Here is a 13,408-nt window from a genome sequence, read left to right on the forward strand (position 1 = left end):
TAAAAAGTTGTAATAAACAAAAATACTGGCGGGCAATGAAAACTAAAATTTTACGTAAAGTAAAAAAAGCGACAAAAGTCAAATGAAATTCAAAAGTCAAACGTTTGTTATATTTTACTATTTTAATTAAAATAAAATTAACTTTAAGCGCAACTGTCTTGGTAATTTTTCAGACGGAAGTAAAAATATGGAAATGTTTTCGTACGATGGATCACATTTACATTACGGGTAAACTTTCGGTACAGAATAAAGGTAAATCTCAGATGATCCTAACTGCATAAGTATTTTTTACCTTGCTTACGTAATTGCTAGTATCGATTTATGTAGGTCCTACATACTCGTAGAAGTAAGAATATTTACTTCTGTCCTCGACTTCTCATCTCATTAATAAATCTATGAAACAGTAGGTATTTTCATAAAATCATGTTTCATGCCTACTGAAGCACAGAATCACTCTGCATTAATGATCTAAATCTGATTGATTCAAACCTCCAATTTTCATCAATCAAACATCAAAACTCATTCAACAGCATAACGACGTCCTTTGGCTTTTAGTGTGTGACGCAATTCATAGTATAGTCAGTGCTTAAACTTCCAATGCATGCGCAGGCGTCGCTGGGCTGAGGACTGGTAATGACCCTCCGCACCCCGCGCCGCCGCATCTCGCCCCGCACCAAGCGACGGTACCGGGCCATAAAGGATTTCTTGCGACGGGCTTTAGGTAATACACCCACTTTGCGTATTTGTTACTTGTGATCATATCTATCAATAAAAACAATCGTTTGTTTTTTTCTTCTCATAGTTTTACTGACAGATGAACGACATGAAATGCAAATAATACATAATTTTCCAATTACAGGTAGTTCGTCACAGCCTGACATCAAAATAAATTCCAGTATAGCGATAAATGTCTCAGATTTAAAGCACAAGATAGTGGGCATAGAGCAGCAGCTCAGCGAAGTGAACAAGCATTGCCGCGATTTAGTCTGCCTCGAGAGCAGCTCCAGAAAAGATTCGGAGACGCTGGTCTCCGCCGCCGACCGACATGAACTCTCTTCATTGAAAGAACAAACTGAAATATCATCCACCAAACACGGTCACGGGGCTGAAACTAAACTCTTGTATAAAACATCCGAAAGCCATTACAGAAAGTCTGATGACAGCGACTCTTTTGGCAAAGTTTATCATGACTCCAAAGGCAAAGACGTAAAAGTTGCCGATGACATGGCAGCTCAAGGTTATTATAGAGAACCAAAAATAAAGAAAAAGAAGAGCAAACTAGACAACAGATTAAACACAAAGGATGACAGCAATCCCAACCTACGGAAACGCAAGACACGTTCGGTATATGAAAATTTTGTGTCGTCCTATTCTACGAGCTATCATTCCCTCATTGACCCTCGGTCTGGTCAACGTAAGAACTCCCGGGATGCTGAACGTTGTTACGAGGAAGACTATGTCGAAGAATACGTCCAACCTGTTCCCGTAGAAACAAAGGTCAGGAAACACAAAGATTCGATTAGACGCAATAATCCTGACAGGGCATATTATGACCATCATGAAGGGCGACACAGAAACAAACCGAAGAGAAATGCAACTAGAGACTTAGACCAGGAATTCATTGCAGATATTATTAAACGACAGTACAGACCTATGAAAATGTTTGGCCACCGAGAATCAGAGATAAGTCAGTTTTCAGCACCTGTTTGTCGGGACCAGGAATTTTCGCTCCGCGAAAACATTCAGGAAGGTTCAGAATTATGTTCTTGCTGTATTGATGGCCATAAAAAATCTAGATACGAGTACGAACATGAACTCAACGATATGCATAGCATATGCGACACCCGCCTTTATAGTTCCAAACGAAACACACGTCATAGGCATAATCGAAAACATACAGATATTTACAATGACTCTACACAATACGATATTGTACCTGTAAAAGAAAAATCGAGTCCTAAGTCAAGAAGAAAGTTTACAGCTGAATCCATGACACCTTATGGATATTATAAAGAAGTTCCGCCGTCTCCTCGAACACAACGGCCACGTCTAAATTTAAAAGCCCAATATTTCGATGAATTTGAAGATTACATATTATACAAAAAACAAAGAAATTGTTCACTTAAAAGGTCTAAGAAAAATCCAGATCAATCTGATCATTACGTAACTAACGAATCATCAGAAGTGGTAGATACTCATAAAGGTAAACAAAAATGTAAATCATCCAAAAATCACCCCAATGATAACCATATTCAGCAAGATGCAGGTACAATGAGTAGTCTGCAATCACCAATTTATAATACCGAGGCAATCAACATGACGAATGATAGCGCATTTAACAAAACCCAAGAAACTGATTCATCAACGGATAAAACAGACAAAGCCTTAAGCGAAATCAAAGACATTCTTCAGTGTTTCCTTCAAGAAATAAAAAAGGAAACAACTGTATCGCAATGTGATAATTCCGATATAACTAAAACTGGTGATAAATGCCTTAATGAATTTCGTCAGGATAGTGCCAAATTGAATGCAACAATGATGCCGAACAGTGGCCACAGCGTAAACAACTACAGTATGCCACAATGTAGCATTCCATCTCCTTTTATGCCTCCATTTGCAAGTCCATGTTGCTATCCTGTGCTTCCCGTATGCCCAATGAATTGCGTACAAAACGGTTATATTATGCCCAGTCCAAGTTACACTTGCGCATCGTGTACGAATAATGCTAAAGAAGACGTTTTTCCTAAGAATTCCCAATCACCAAAGGAATCTGCTAATAATATCAAGAACAATGAGACCGACGAGCTGATCAAAGAGATTTACAAATTCGTCACCCAAAGCCCAACTAGCAGTCGACGGAGGGATATCCGCGAGAAGTCTGGCATTGAGCCAGCAAAAACTAACGACACCAAAATGCTAACATCACGGAGTGTTGGTGGAAGTTCAAAACTTTCCAAACACGATGCCCAAGTTGAAACTCGGAAGATTAAGTGCTATTCCAAGAGTTGTGAGGCCATAGGCTCCAGGTTTTTGTCAGATACTTCATATAGTCGGACTAACCCTAGTTACTCAGATACCATCCTTGAGAGGCTCAGTCTTGAAGCGACTGCGACAGGATCCGAGTCAGAATTTAGCAGTGAATCCAATACGGTTAAAAAGGTAAATATAATTTTATTGCAGAATAGATAAAATTGATATTTTATACACTAATACATTTGCCTGTTTTGCATTTAGAAATAACTGCCTAAACTAGCCTAAATTGTTTAAATAATTGCAAAATAGAAAAAAAAAACGTTTTTTATTTTCAGCCAAAGAAGAACAGATTTGCAAAGGTGTTGCGATCTTTTGGCCTATTCAAAAAGAAAAAGGATGTTATAGAAGAACTAAGCGAGAGCGAGAGCACTATGGAAGTCGAAGTGAATGCCAAAAAGCCACCTTTCCGCCAAGAAGTTCTCAACTATATGGTGCATCAGCAGGACTACTACAATAGACCACCACAGCCAAGCACTCACTACCCACCACCGCCAGAGTTCCCTCACTCTTACGGCTGCCATGCTGGCTGCCCAGATCACCTTAATCATGTAAATCCGATGCAAGCTTCATATGACCATCATTACCACGCTCAACAACTGCAACACCAACGGGAAGCTGCTGCCAATTATGCGTCCAAACACCATCGCCCTTCTGCTCCTCCTTACCCACATCCTTATGAGGGACATCAACACCATACTCATAACCAACCCCAAGTCCCATTGTGTCTGAAAGAGATAGAGGTAAAAAGTATAGGAACGCAGAGCGAAAGGAAGATGACATTCTTCAAAAAGTTCTCCAAGAAAGTGCAAGGGCCTACGTACCCAGTCACGCAGAAACATGATCAGCAAAGGACCGGAACCACCCAAACGGCTAAGGATAGTAATAAAAATAACAATCGTCCCCCTCTTTTCAATTGGAAGAACTTACAGGCCAAGGTGAACCAACTTGACAACCCACCAACGTTCTCCTATAAGACTCAGAAACAACTAGCTGAAGGAGACATTAAAATGAGAAACGCGATGCTGAAAAAGTTGTTCTACAAGAGGAACCCTTTCTCTCCTCGGAATTTGATCGTGAGGACCCTTCTCGGGAAAGATAAATCAAGTTACGGCGAGCCCCCGATGATGTTCCGCCCCCGAATGTTTTTCTAAGTGTGTTGTGATGTTTAAAAATATGCCGTGTTAAGTAAATGAAGTGAAATTGTACGGTGCGTGTCTATGTTCTGTATTTACGTTAAATGTTTTTAAGAATGTGGTTTAAAACACTTTTTTGTTTTATTGTTGATAGGTACATACTAAAAAAAAGAGAACAGGCATAGTAAATAGCCGCGGAGCTTCCTGCGTTAATGGAGGATGATAATCTAGAATTCTAGAAAGCAATAGCAGGTGTCTGTAGTTCTAGCAGAACCTAGGTACTTTGTGCGCTATGTCAACCTAGTAGTAAAATACCTCCGTGTCCATGAGGGGGAGGCTGAGTCTAGTCTTCCCTTCTATCGTAGACAAAGAAACAAACCTTCATGCATGCATTAATTCCTATTTTTTTTTAATTCAAGTGATAAGCCTAGTATTCCTACTGTGAAAACTGGCGTCACTACTGCCAGTTGACAGATGTCAGTCAATGCAAAATATTTTTTATCTGTGGTGGTGTTTATCAATCAAGTTCTCAGATCTTCGTCGAGTTTGTGTTTTTTTGTTACATTGTGGTCAAATGTAATAATTACAAGGAAATGAAATGATAATAGATTTGTAGGGAAATTTAGGAGCCAACACTCCAGAAGTCTATGTTCAAAATTCCATCAGACTAATCATAGTGAGCGATGGAACCCATGGAGGAGGATTTAGATGTCTCAATACCCTTGTCGTCGCTGAGCTATGAATTCAGGACACTGGTATCGAATTTGTTGAATACAAGACGTGTAATAACGACTGATGGCCCTAATAAATTACCCAGGTAATTATTTCCATGGTATTTCATAAAAAGAAACAGCAAGGTCATGATGAACTTGCACTCGACACCTGATTGTTCAATCAAATCATGTCTCTAAATTAGTTGAAAATATACAATGATCCCAATTTTAAATGTTGTATTTGAATTATACCAATCTCCTTGCTTGAAAATAGCATCAAAGTTCACTACAAGTTTACAACCCTTATGGTAATGATGACTACTTTCTGAAAAATGATATTTTTCACTTTCAGAATAATTTTACACTAACCAATTAACTATAACATTATAACCGTCAGAATTAACTTCAATTGTAACTTAATTTTATAAGGTTAATAACTTAAATGATAATTAATGTAATTATTTTTAGGGACTGGAGAGGTTTAGCGTTTTTGCTACAAATATCATCAGAGTTAGCGAGTAGTATAAGTGAGAGTCCGGACAAGACTAGCAGACTCCTGGACATTTGGATGCAGAGGGGGGACGGTACAGCCACACTGGAAACCTTACTTGATTATCTGACACAGCTAGACAGATATGATATATACGATGATATTGTTGAACTTGCAAATCTTGGTAGGCTTATTGGTAAGTATAAAATTTATAAATATGATAAATAATTGTACCTAACACAACTTATAAATTAATTATTTTGTTTATCAGATTTGAATCCTTAGTATTAGATTAATTAGTAAAATTTATATGTGTGTAGATCAAGATAGCATTTTTTTGATTGATTGTTTACACTGATTGTATAAACTTTATTAATATTTTTTTTATCTGTCAGTTTTTCTAATGTATTTTTTTTAAGTTAATTGTTTATTTTGGCTGTACTTATTAACTTTACTTTAAATATTTTTATGTAGAGAAATATATTTGCGATTATAAATATTTAACCAAAGAAAATAATGTATCAATGCTGTGACTAATTTCAAATAGGATAAAGGGTTATCAATTTTATTGCTTAATTCATAGAATCAGAGGCGGCGTTAAGCGTGGGCGATGTGGGCCACCGCCTACGGCCTCGCGGTACAAGGGGCCTCGCGACTCAAAAATGTTTAAAGCGAGAATAAAACAAAAATAAGCCGTAATGGGTGCGACTCTGGATGGGTGTGACTCTGCAAAGTATATTATTTGTTATGGATGTGATTCTGGTTTGGTGGCATCTTGCCTAATGGCAAATCACAAAAACTTCCCGATTAATCGGGACTATACGATGTTTACAGTTGATTTTCCAGAATATCGCAAATTCTTTGATACATAACGTTTGTACTGCCGGAATTCATTCTCCTCTGGAATGTCCCCAAAATTCCATTATTTTTGCCGTATCACTTACCGTTTTCAACATAATATCTGCGTGTGCAAATGACCTGCGCGTACATCGATACGATTAATATTATAGGGAGTCCTTCGTACTTACATACAGGGTGTCCCAAAAACAATGGATAACCCTGTAACCATCGATAGGCCTCGCCATGATCTCCCTAACGTCCATTTTTGACCCCAGTAAAAATATCACCGTTTTCAAGATTTTTAAGTTTTTGTGCATTTTTAGAAAATTGACACCTGCGATTACTTTTTCTCATGCCATTTCTACAAAGGAGGATACTTTTCAATCTAGTTTTTTTCCTTATCACAAGGGATAGTTGGGCTATCAAAAGAAAAGATCAAAGTTCAACAAACTAGTTTGAAAGTATGAAAATTTTAAGAAATTGCAGAAGAGAAGGAAAAATTAATTCATTGTCTTGCACTTTTGATCAGCCATCGTGTAAAAAAAATGTAGGAAGACCATCGTGCCCATTACCTTAAAAACTTCCTTGGTTAATTGAGATTCTAAAAAGGTATCACAAGCCTATGTATTCTGTATTATTTTTTTCTTATGGCTACTTGAATAGCAACTAGTATGAAAACTGCAAAAATTAGTTTTTCTCGTAATAGTTAAACTAGGACTGCATAGTCGCATTAAATACAAATGGATAATTTTTAGCGTAGGAATTTAAATAAAGCAACATTTTATCATCAACATCATCATCATCATTTCAGCCGTAGGACGTCCACTGTTGAACATAGGCCTGTACCCTAATGATTTTCATAATAACCGCTTGGTAGCGGCCTGCATACAGCACCTTCCTGCTTAGCTTTATGAGGTCGTCGGTCCACTTTGTAGGTGGACGTCCTACGATGCGCTCTCCGGTACGTAGCCTCCACATGAACTTGTACATTGAAAATGTTTGATTTTCTCGTAATTCGTCAGTAACTCGTAAACTATCATAAATGCGAAAAAAACGTTAATAATCAATTTTGTAGACATTCCAAATTTTCACAAAAAAGTTTCAATACATTTTTCATTTCAGACAATAATTTAGTTTTTTAGTTATAACAAAAACAATGCTTTTTTCAATTGTTTAAACAATTTGCGAATGGCCGATAGTCTACACAAACTAATGGCCACGATTCCACCACGAGACAAACCTACTGTCAAAATTTTAAATCGATTGCTTCATTTCCCTATTAGTAATCGTTCGCCAAAATTTTTCATTTAATACTTATTAATCTAATTTGTATTTTTATGAATAAAAACTTGGCAGTGTTAATTGTTTTGTTTGTTTTTATTATTTTATAAAATCCGTCTTCAGGTCGCCATAGAACAGGGCCTCGCGAAATCTGTCTTGCCCACATCAAATTTAGTTGTTGCCCCGCCACTGCATAGAATTGATTAATTACAATATTTAATAAGTAAAAAAATTGAAGAAGTTTGTCATCATTATCATTTGCCCTCTGCTCTTTTATTATTTGACAAGCTGCACATGAATGATTAGAATACTTAATTATTACTTAATGTAACATTTATAATAATCTGTATTCATTTAATTTTTAATTTTTCAGCAACACCAATTGATCAGTCTATGTTTGGCAATGAAATTTCAAAAATCAATGGGAATAAGAATGATGGCATGATCATCACATACGATGATAGAAGAGACGGATTTCCTCATTACTACCATGCATATGTGCTTTTCGCCCAAAAGGACTGGGAGTTTGTTCGAGAGCTTCTATCTCGGATGAAAGCTTTAGGATATAAGGTAAAAAACTTTCTTGTGTTCTACAAAATGATAAGAACTCACACTGTGAAAATGACTGCCTCAAATCTTAGCTAACTAGAATCACCTGCTCTATGTATTCTTACTAGATAGAATGTACATTGAACATATTTTGCTATCCTTTATCCTTGTCAATATGAATGAATTAGGCAACACCTAACACTGGCCAGACTGCATAGGCGCGGCTCGTTGTACCAAACATATGAAACGCGTGCGTACGCCACTATGGATGGTCCCTCGAATAAAATTTCATATGTTTGAGTAATATGAAATTGTATATTGGGTTTTTTCAAGGCGAGAGTGAAAATATAAAAATAGGCACTTATAGATCAGATATGTACCATCTGCATCTCACTTGTGACCAGGTGCGATTGCGGTCAAATACCTGCTGTTCACAAGAACATCACTACGCCGCGTGCCCCACCGCCCGCGCCCGTTGGGCCCCCGCGCGCGGCTGTCACATCTTTTGTTTTTGCATCGTTCACATCAGAGCAACTACGCAATTTTAATGTATTTCCTTGTAACAAGTAATAAACCGTCTGAAACACGAAACAGTGTCTCCTTCATCGAGTAGATATCTATAAGAATCCCGAACACCTGCCTTGTTTTGCATAAAAAACAACACGCCGTGCCCGCGTGTTTAGCCTGGCCATGCACTGATGCGCATTCAAATCAGCCAAAGACTTTTGACCAGTATTTTGGCACTTATGAATGTCAAAAATAATGCAATGAGGGCTATTGTTTTAGCGCTCACCAGTTAGCGCCACTGTAGAGTAAGGTCCTGTCACTTGCTAGTAGCGAAGACAGTGGCACCAACTGGTGAGCGCTAAAGTGGTAGGAGGACTATCGCATTTGCACTCATCAAGATGGCGCCACTGTAGAGTGAGGTCCTGTCAATCGCCAGGGGTGCCAACTGTTAAGTATAAAAACGATAGCCCTCATTGGACATTATGATTCCGCAGCTATGCACCGAGTACGACATCGACGTGGGCTACGGCACGCAGTACGCGCCGGTCGCGCAGCTGATCTCGGAGCGCTGCTACCGGATCATCCTGGTCTACTCGCCGGACTTCCTCGTCAGTCCGGCTAACAGCTTCTACTCGGACTACGCGCAGGCTGTCGGCATTGGTTAGTCTCTATTATTACTTAGCTCTATGGCGGTTATCACACTGCGCCGCGCTCCGCGTGATTTCATATAAAAAATCCCGCGCGCGGACGCGTTGTCAGTGTGTTGTGCCGCGCGTGTTTTCTATACAAACAGGTACTTGCATACAATGATTAAATCTGTCGTCCAGCGTACCGCGACGGAGCGAGGCGCAGTGTGATAATCGCCTATATTATGTCCTATGGAGTTTTATCCTTAAATAAATTAATACACAAGGTTTTTACGTACTTCTTTGCATCACTGAACAAATCAATTCTCAAACTGTGAAGTCTCAAGTATCACAGTGAGGTCACGAATATAAACAAAACAGCATTTAAAACCGCATTAAGTTCTATGACGTCAATTGACGTCACTGTGACTAATAGTAAAACTGGAATTGGCTCTCATGTGATGTTTCTGCGATCTTGCGGTTTCTATTGTGACGTGATACACCAAGTCTCATGGTTTGTCTTTAATAAGGGTTTTCGCGATTGAAAAATCCGCCAGATGGCAATACGTAGACGGGAGGTCCAAATGCTGCATTATTGGTGGATTTTGACATATCTGTCAATGTCATGTCAAAAATAACCAATCATGCAGCATTTGGACCTCCTGTCTACGAATTGCCATCTGGCGGATTTTTCAATCGCGAAACCCTCATTGGCATTTTGTTTTAATACAGAGTCGAACAAGCGCAACATAATCCCGATCATCTACCGCAAGTGCACGCTGCCGCATCACCTGATGTACTACCACCGGCTGGTGTACAAGCCGGACGAGTGGGCGCCCTACGACTTCTGGGAGAAGCTTGGCCAGACCCTCGGCAAGATCAAACTGCCTGGGTAAGACTTTACTTACTTACTTTACTAGCCTTTCGTTCGTTCGTTTCAGCCGAATCACGTCCACTGCTGGACAAAGGCCTCCCCCAAGGATATCCACAAAGACCGGTCCTACGCCGCCACCATCCAAGCATCTCCTACGACCTTCACCAGATAGTCACCTAGCCTACTAACTACTCAGAATAATAATAAGTATTACCAGGCCTGTTCATCTCCGCGAGTTTACATCGAAAACAAAACACGCACGATTGCCCCCTACAAGAGTACTATTCGACAAGGCCTCACATACGAGCGAACATTGACTCACGCACGCGTATTCTTGTGTATGATGGAAAAAAATAAAGAAAATGGTGTACTAAATACTGTGCAGTATTTAACTGCCTAAATAATAATAAAAACACAGAATGTGCTTTTTTAAGTTGCCTGAAGACACTGAGAGGTAAATAAGTAGTTAATATTATTCATGATAATTCATGCTAAATCATGTATTTCCTCCGCCATTTTCTGCAGATTGGCACCTCACGTCACATCATTATACCGAAGTCAGCCCTATAGCTTCGGCGCAGTACCGATCACTGACGTTTGTCAACAAAACTTCTGACAAACTTGCTTGACTCTTGAGACAAGCTAAATTACACCATATTGTTAATGACACTGAGCATACATTTTTTTAAATACCTTCGCGAAGTAAAACTTCTGTACGTAGTACTATTATTATTCTGTGGTATTACGTACAGAAGTTTTACTTCGCAAAGGTATTTAAAAAATGTATGCTCAATGTCATTAACAATATGGTGTAATTTAGCCTGTCTCAAGAGTCAAGCACCATTTTGTTGACAAACGTCAGTGATCGGCACTGCGCCGAAGCTATAGGGCTAACTTTGGTAAAATGATGTGACGTGAGGTGCCAAACTGTGGAAAATGGCGGAGGAAATACATGATTTAGCATGAATTGTCATGAATAATATTAACTACTTATTTACTTCTCACTGTCTTGAGGCAACTTAAAAAAGTACATTCTGTGTTTTTATTATTATTTAGGCAGTTAAATACTGCACAGTATTTAGTACACCATTTTCTTTATTGCGCGTGCGTGAGTCAATGTTCGCTCGTATGTGAGGCCTTGTCGAATAGTATCCTGTAGGTGGGCCATCGTGCGTGTTTTGTTTTCGATGTAAACTCGCGGAGATGAACAGGCCTGCTACTACCAACTAGCCTTTACAACCTATACAGATATCCAAAATTCCAGATGTTTTTAATAGGGTGGTGAAAACCTACTGCATTGCATTATAAAACATCTCAATTTTATTTCAGAGCAAACGGAATTACCTCAACCCAATCAACATTGGCCATCACTGAGCTGCCAGCCGACGATAATGTCCATTTCCTCAACACTAAAACTATGTCTAGCAGCTACTCAGTCTCCGATATGAACACACTAGAGGTGGACATATCCCAACTCAGGAACTCAGGATCATTGAGCTCGGAAAGCCAGGCCAGTTCCCAAACACCAGTGAAGAAGAAAGGGTTGCAGAAAGTGATGAGATTCTTCTCAGGAAAAAAGAAAGTGTACAGCTGAGTATTGAAATGTGATTTAGACACTGCCGTGTGCTATTGTTGTATGCACAAATTATTTTCAAGTTGTTTTAGCGTAATGAGAAATGACTATCAAGCTATTGACTTGACGATAAGTCAGAAGTTTTGATTCTGAACTCGTATACCATCGGCCTTCTTCCTCTATTCCACATAGATGAAGATCGCGAGCAATTATTTCGTGCTTTTATTTTATACAGCATTGAACGCTCAATGTACTTGGTCTTCGTTTGGCCTTTTTTAGAATGGACATATCCTGCTCAACCTAAAATGTTGTAACCCTCACTACCAGAGAATCATTGCGTTCACGATGATAGGTGATAAGATAGGTCACCGTATCGATACTAGTAGCGATTCGCTCGAATCTGGCAAGCACGTGCCATCAGTTACGATTGACCATGTACTAAAAGATAAACTTAGATAATAGATTTAAAGATATTGACGCAATTTAAAATAATTGAGCAAGGCACAGACAGTTATATGGTTCAGTGGCCGCATAAGATCGAATTGGTTAATATTAAGTGTCTCGGTTTATTAGATAATTTGCTGGATTGTATGTACAATAGCATGAGATTATTCTATAATTTGTTATTGAAATATTCTATTAGGCGGTGTTATCGCTGAAGGCAATTCCTTCCAGATAACGAACAAGTAGAGCAATACTTTTGTTTTCGATGGAGCTTCGTTAGGTCGCATCCGTTGACATGTGCGCGACTTGGAGATAAACTAGCGTGGGAATAATAGCCCACAAGATAACACGAACTGAATAACAAGATAAAAGCTAAAAATTGCCAACAAACTGGTGAATGACGCCGGATGAATCACTGAGCATGAGGAAAATTGGTCCAAAATGACGATAAGTCAGTATGAGAAATATTTTAAGACGGTTAGTGAAAGTTCAATATTTTTGCTTGAAGAGGGCAAACGAAAATTACTTTCAAATGTCAAATGCGGTGGTTCCACTAAAATTAATAAAATCTATCATTCCATTTGTAACAAATGAAATTATTCAAATGTTGTATGTATTAACAATATGGTGCTATAAGCACTATAAAACCATAGAGTGGGTTATTAACGCATGGCGTTTTTGTTGTTATTCAAAATAGATTTTAAGTAGCTAGTATAGTATAAATACAAATAAGTTATATTTTTTATAGTTTTTACTATACCTAATAATGTTATAAACTTTTCTGAGATTTTAAAAAGGTCAGTCAGTATACAACTTTTACACTGGTGGTTTTATAAATTTAAATTAAGATTCCTAGATTTAATTGTAAAATTTTAGTGAAAGTAGATGTCTGTTTTTTTTTTGATAAAGTTATTATATTCTAAAATGTTTTTGTCATATTGTGTTACTTTTATTAAAACAGGATTTTGGTACATTCTCTTTTTTTCATAATAGTGCTCTTTTTATTTTGGCATATCAGGGAACTGTGTTTTCTACGCAACAAGCTGAAAATCTACGCAGTCTGTCGTTAGCAATGCTAGTCTGTTGAAGATAATGTGCCAAATGTAATGTTATCAAAGTTGAAAACAATTTATAATTGAATATATTTAAAAAAATATTTTATAATGATTCACAGCGAATACAAACATTTTAAAACCTACAAAAGACTTTTTGTAAGAAAACCGGAATATGGTGATGATCTTAATGGACGGAGTGATTATGATGAATGGAAATCATGGTTTTGTGTCATACTCCGTAGGGTCAACCCCACGATATCCCTATTTTTTTTTTAGTAAATATAAGGAAT

The 13,408-nt window shown here is 38.1% G+C and overlaps 2 protein-coding genes across 2 annotated transcripts; both read left to right on the forward strand.

Annotated features, from left to right (window-relative positions):
• The first annotated feature begins 85 nt into the window (after window positions 1-85).
• On the forward strand, window positions 86-4,297 carry LOC135071608 (uncharacterized). Its single transcript, XM_063965367.1, has 4 exons — window positions 86-252; window positions 610-721; window positions 860-3,159; window positions 3,309-4,297. The coding sequence occupies exons 2-4, from the start codon at window positions 634-636 to the stop codon at window positions 4,182-4,184; spliced, it is 3,264 nt and encodes a 1,087-aa protein (XP_063821437.1). The 5' UTR covers window positions 86-252; window positions 610-633; the 3' UTR covers window positions 4,185-4,297.
• Window positions 4,298-4,667: 370 nt separating this feature from the next.
• Window positions 4,668-13,272, forward strand: LOC135071618 (myeloid differentiation primary response protein MyD88-A). Its single transcript, XM_063965380.1, has 6 exons — window positions 4,668-4,983; window positions 5,348-5,565; window positions 7,864-8,060; window positions 9,041-9,206; window positions 9,905-10,064; window positions 11,376-13,272. The coding sequence occupies exons 1-6, from the start codon at window positions 4,850-4,852 to the stop codon at window positions 11,638-11,640; spliced, it is 1,140 nt and encodes a 379-aa protein (XP_063821450.1). The 5' UTR covers window positions 4,668-4,849; the 3' UTR covers window positions 11,641-13,272.
• The last annotated feature ends 136 nt before the right edge of the window (window positions 13,273-13,408 follow it).

This window comes from Ostrinia nubilalis, chromosome 5 (genome assembly GCF_963855985.1).
Source record: "Ostrinia nubilalis chromosome 5, ilOstNubi1.1, whole genome shotgun sequence".
Lineage (NCBI taxonomy): Eukaryota > Metazoa > Arthropoda > Insecta > Lepidoptera > Crambidae > Ostrinia > Ostrinia nubilalis.

Bases quoted from the DNA above. Each gene is read 5' to 3' on its own strand.
- LOC135071608 (XM_063965367.1), top strand. From the start codon at position 634: ATGACCCTCCGCACCCCGCGCCGCCGCATCTCGCCCCGCACCAAGCGA. The intron at 722-859 runs GTAATACACCCA...TTCCAATTACAG, and splicing joins TTTCTTGCGACGGGCTTTAG to GTAGTTCGTCACAGCCTGAC. The intron at 3,160-3,308 runs GTAAATATAATT...TTTTATTTTCAG, and splicing joins AATCCAATACGGTTAAAAAG to CCAAAGAAGAACAGATTTGC.
- LOC135071618 (XM_063965380.1), top strand. From the start codon at position 4,850: ATGGAACCCATGGAGGAGGATTTAGATGTCTCAATACCCTTGTCGTCG. The intron at 4,984-5,347 runs GTAATTATTTCC...AATTATTTTTAG, and splicing joins GGCCCTAATAAATTACCCAG to GGACTGGAGAGGTTTAGCGT. The intron at 8,061-9,040 runs GTAAAAAACTTT...ATGATTCCGCAG, and splicing joins TGAAAGCTTTAGGATATAAG to CTATGCACCGAGTACGACAT.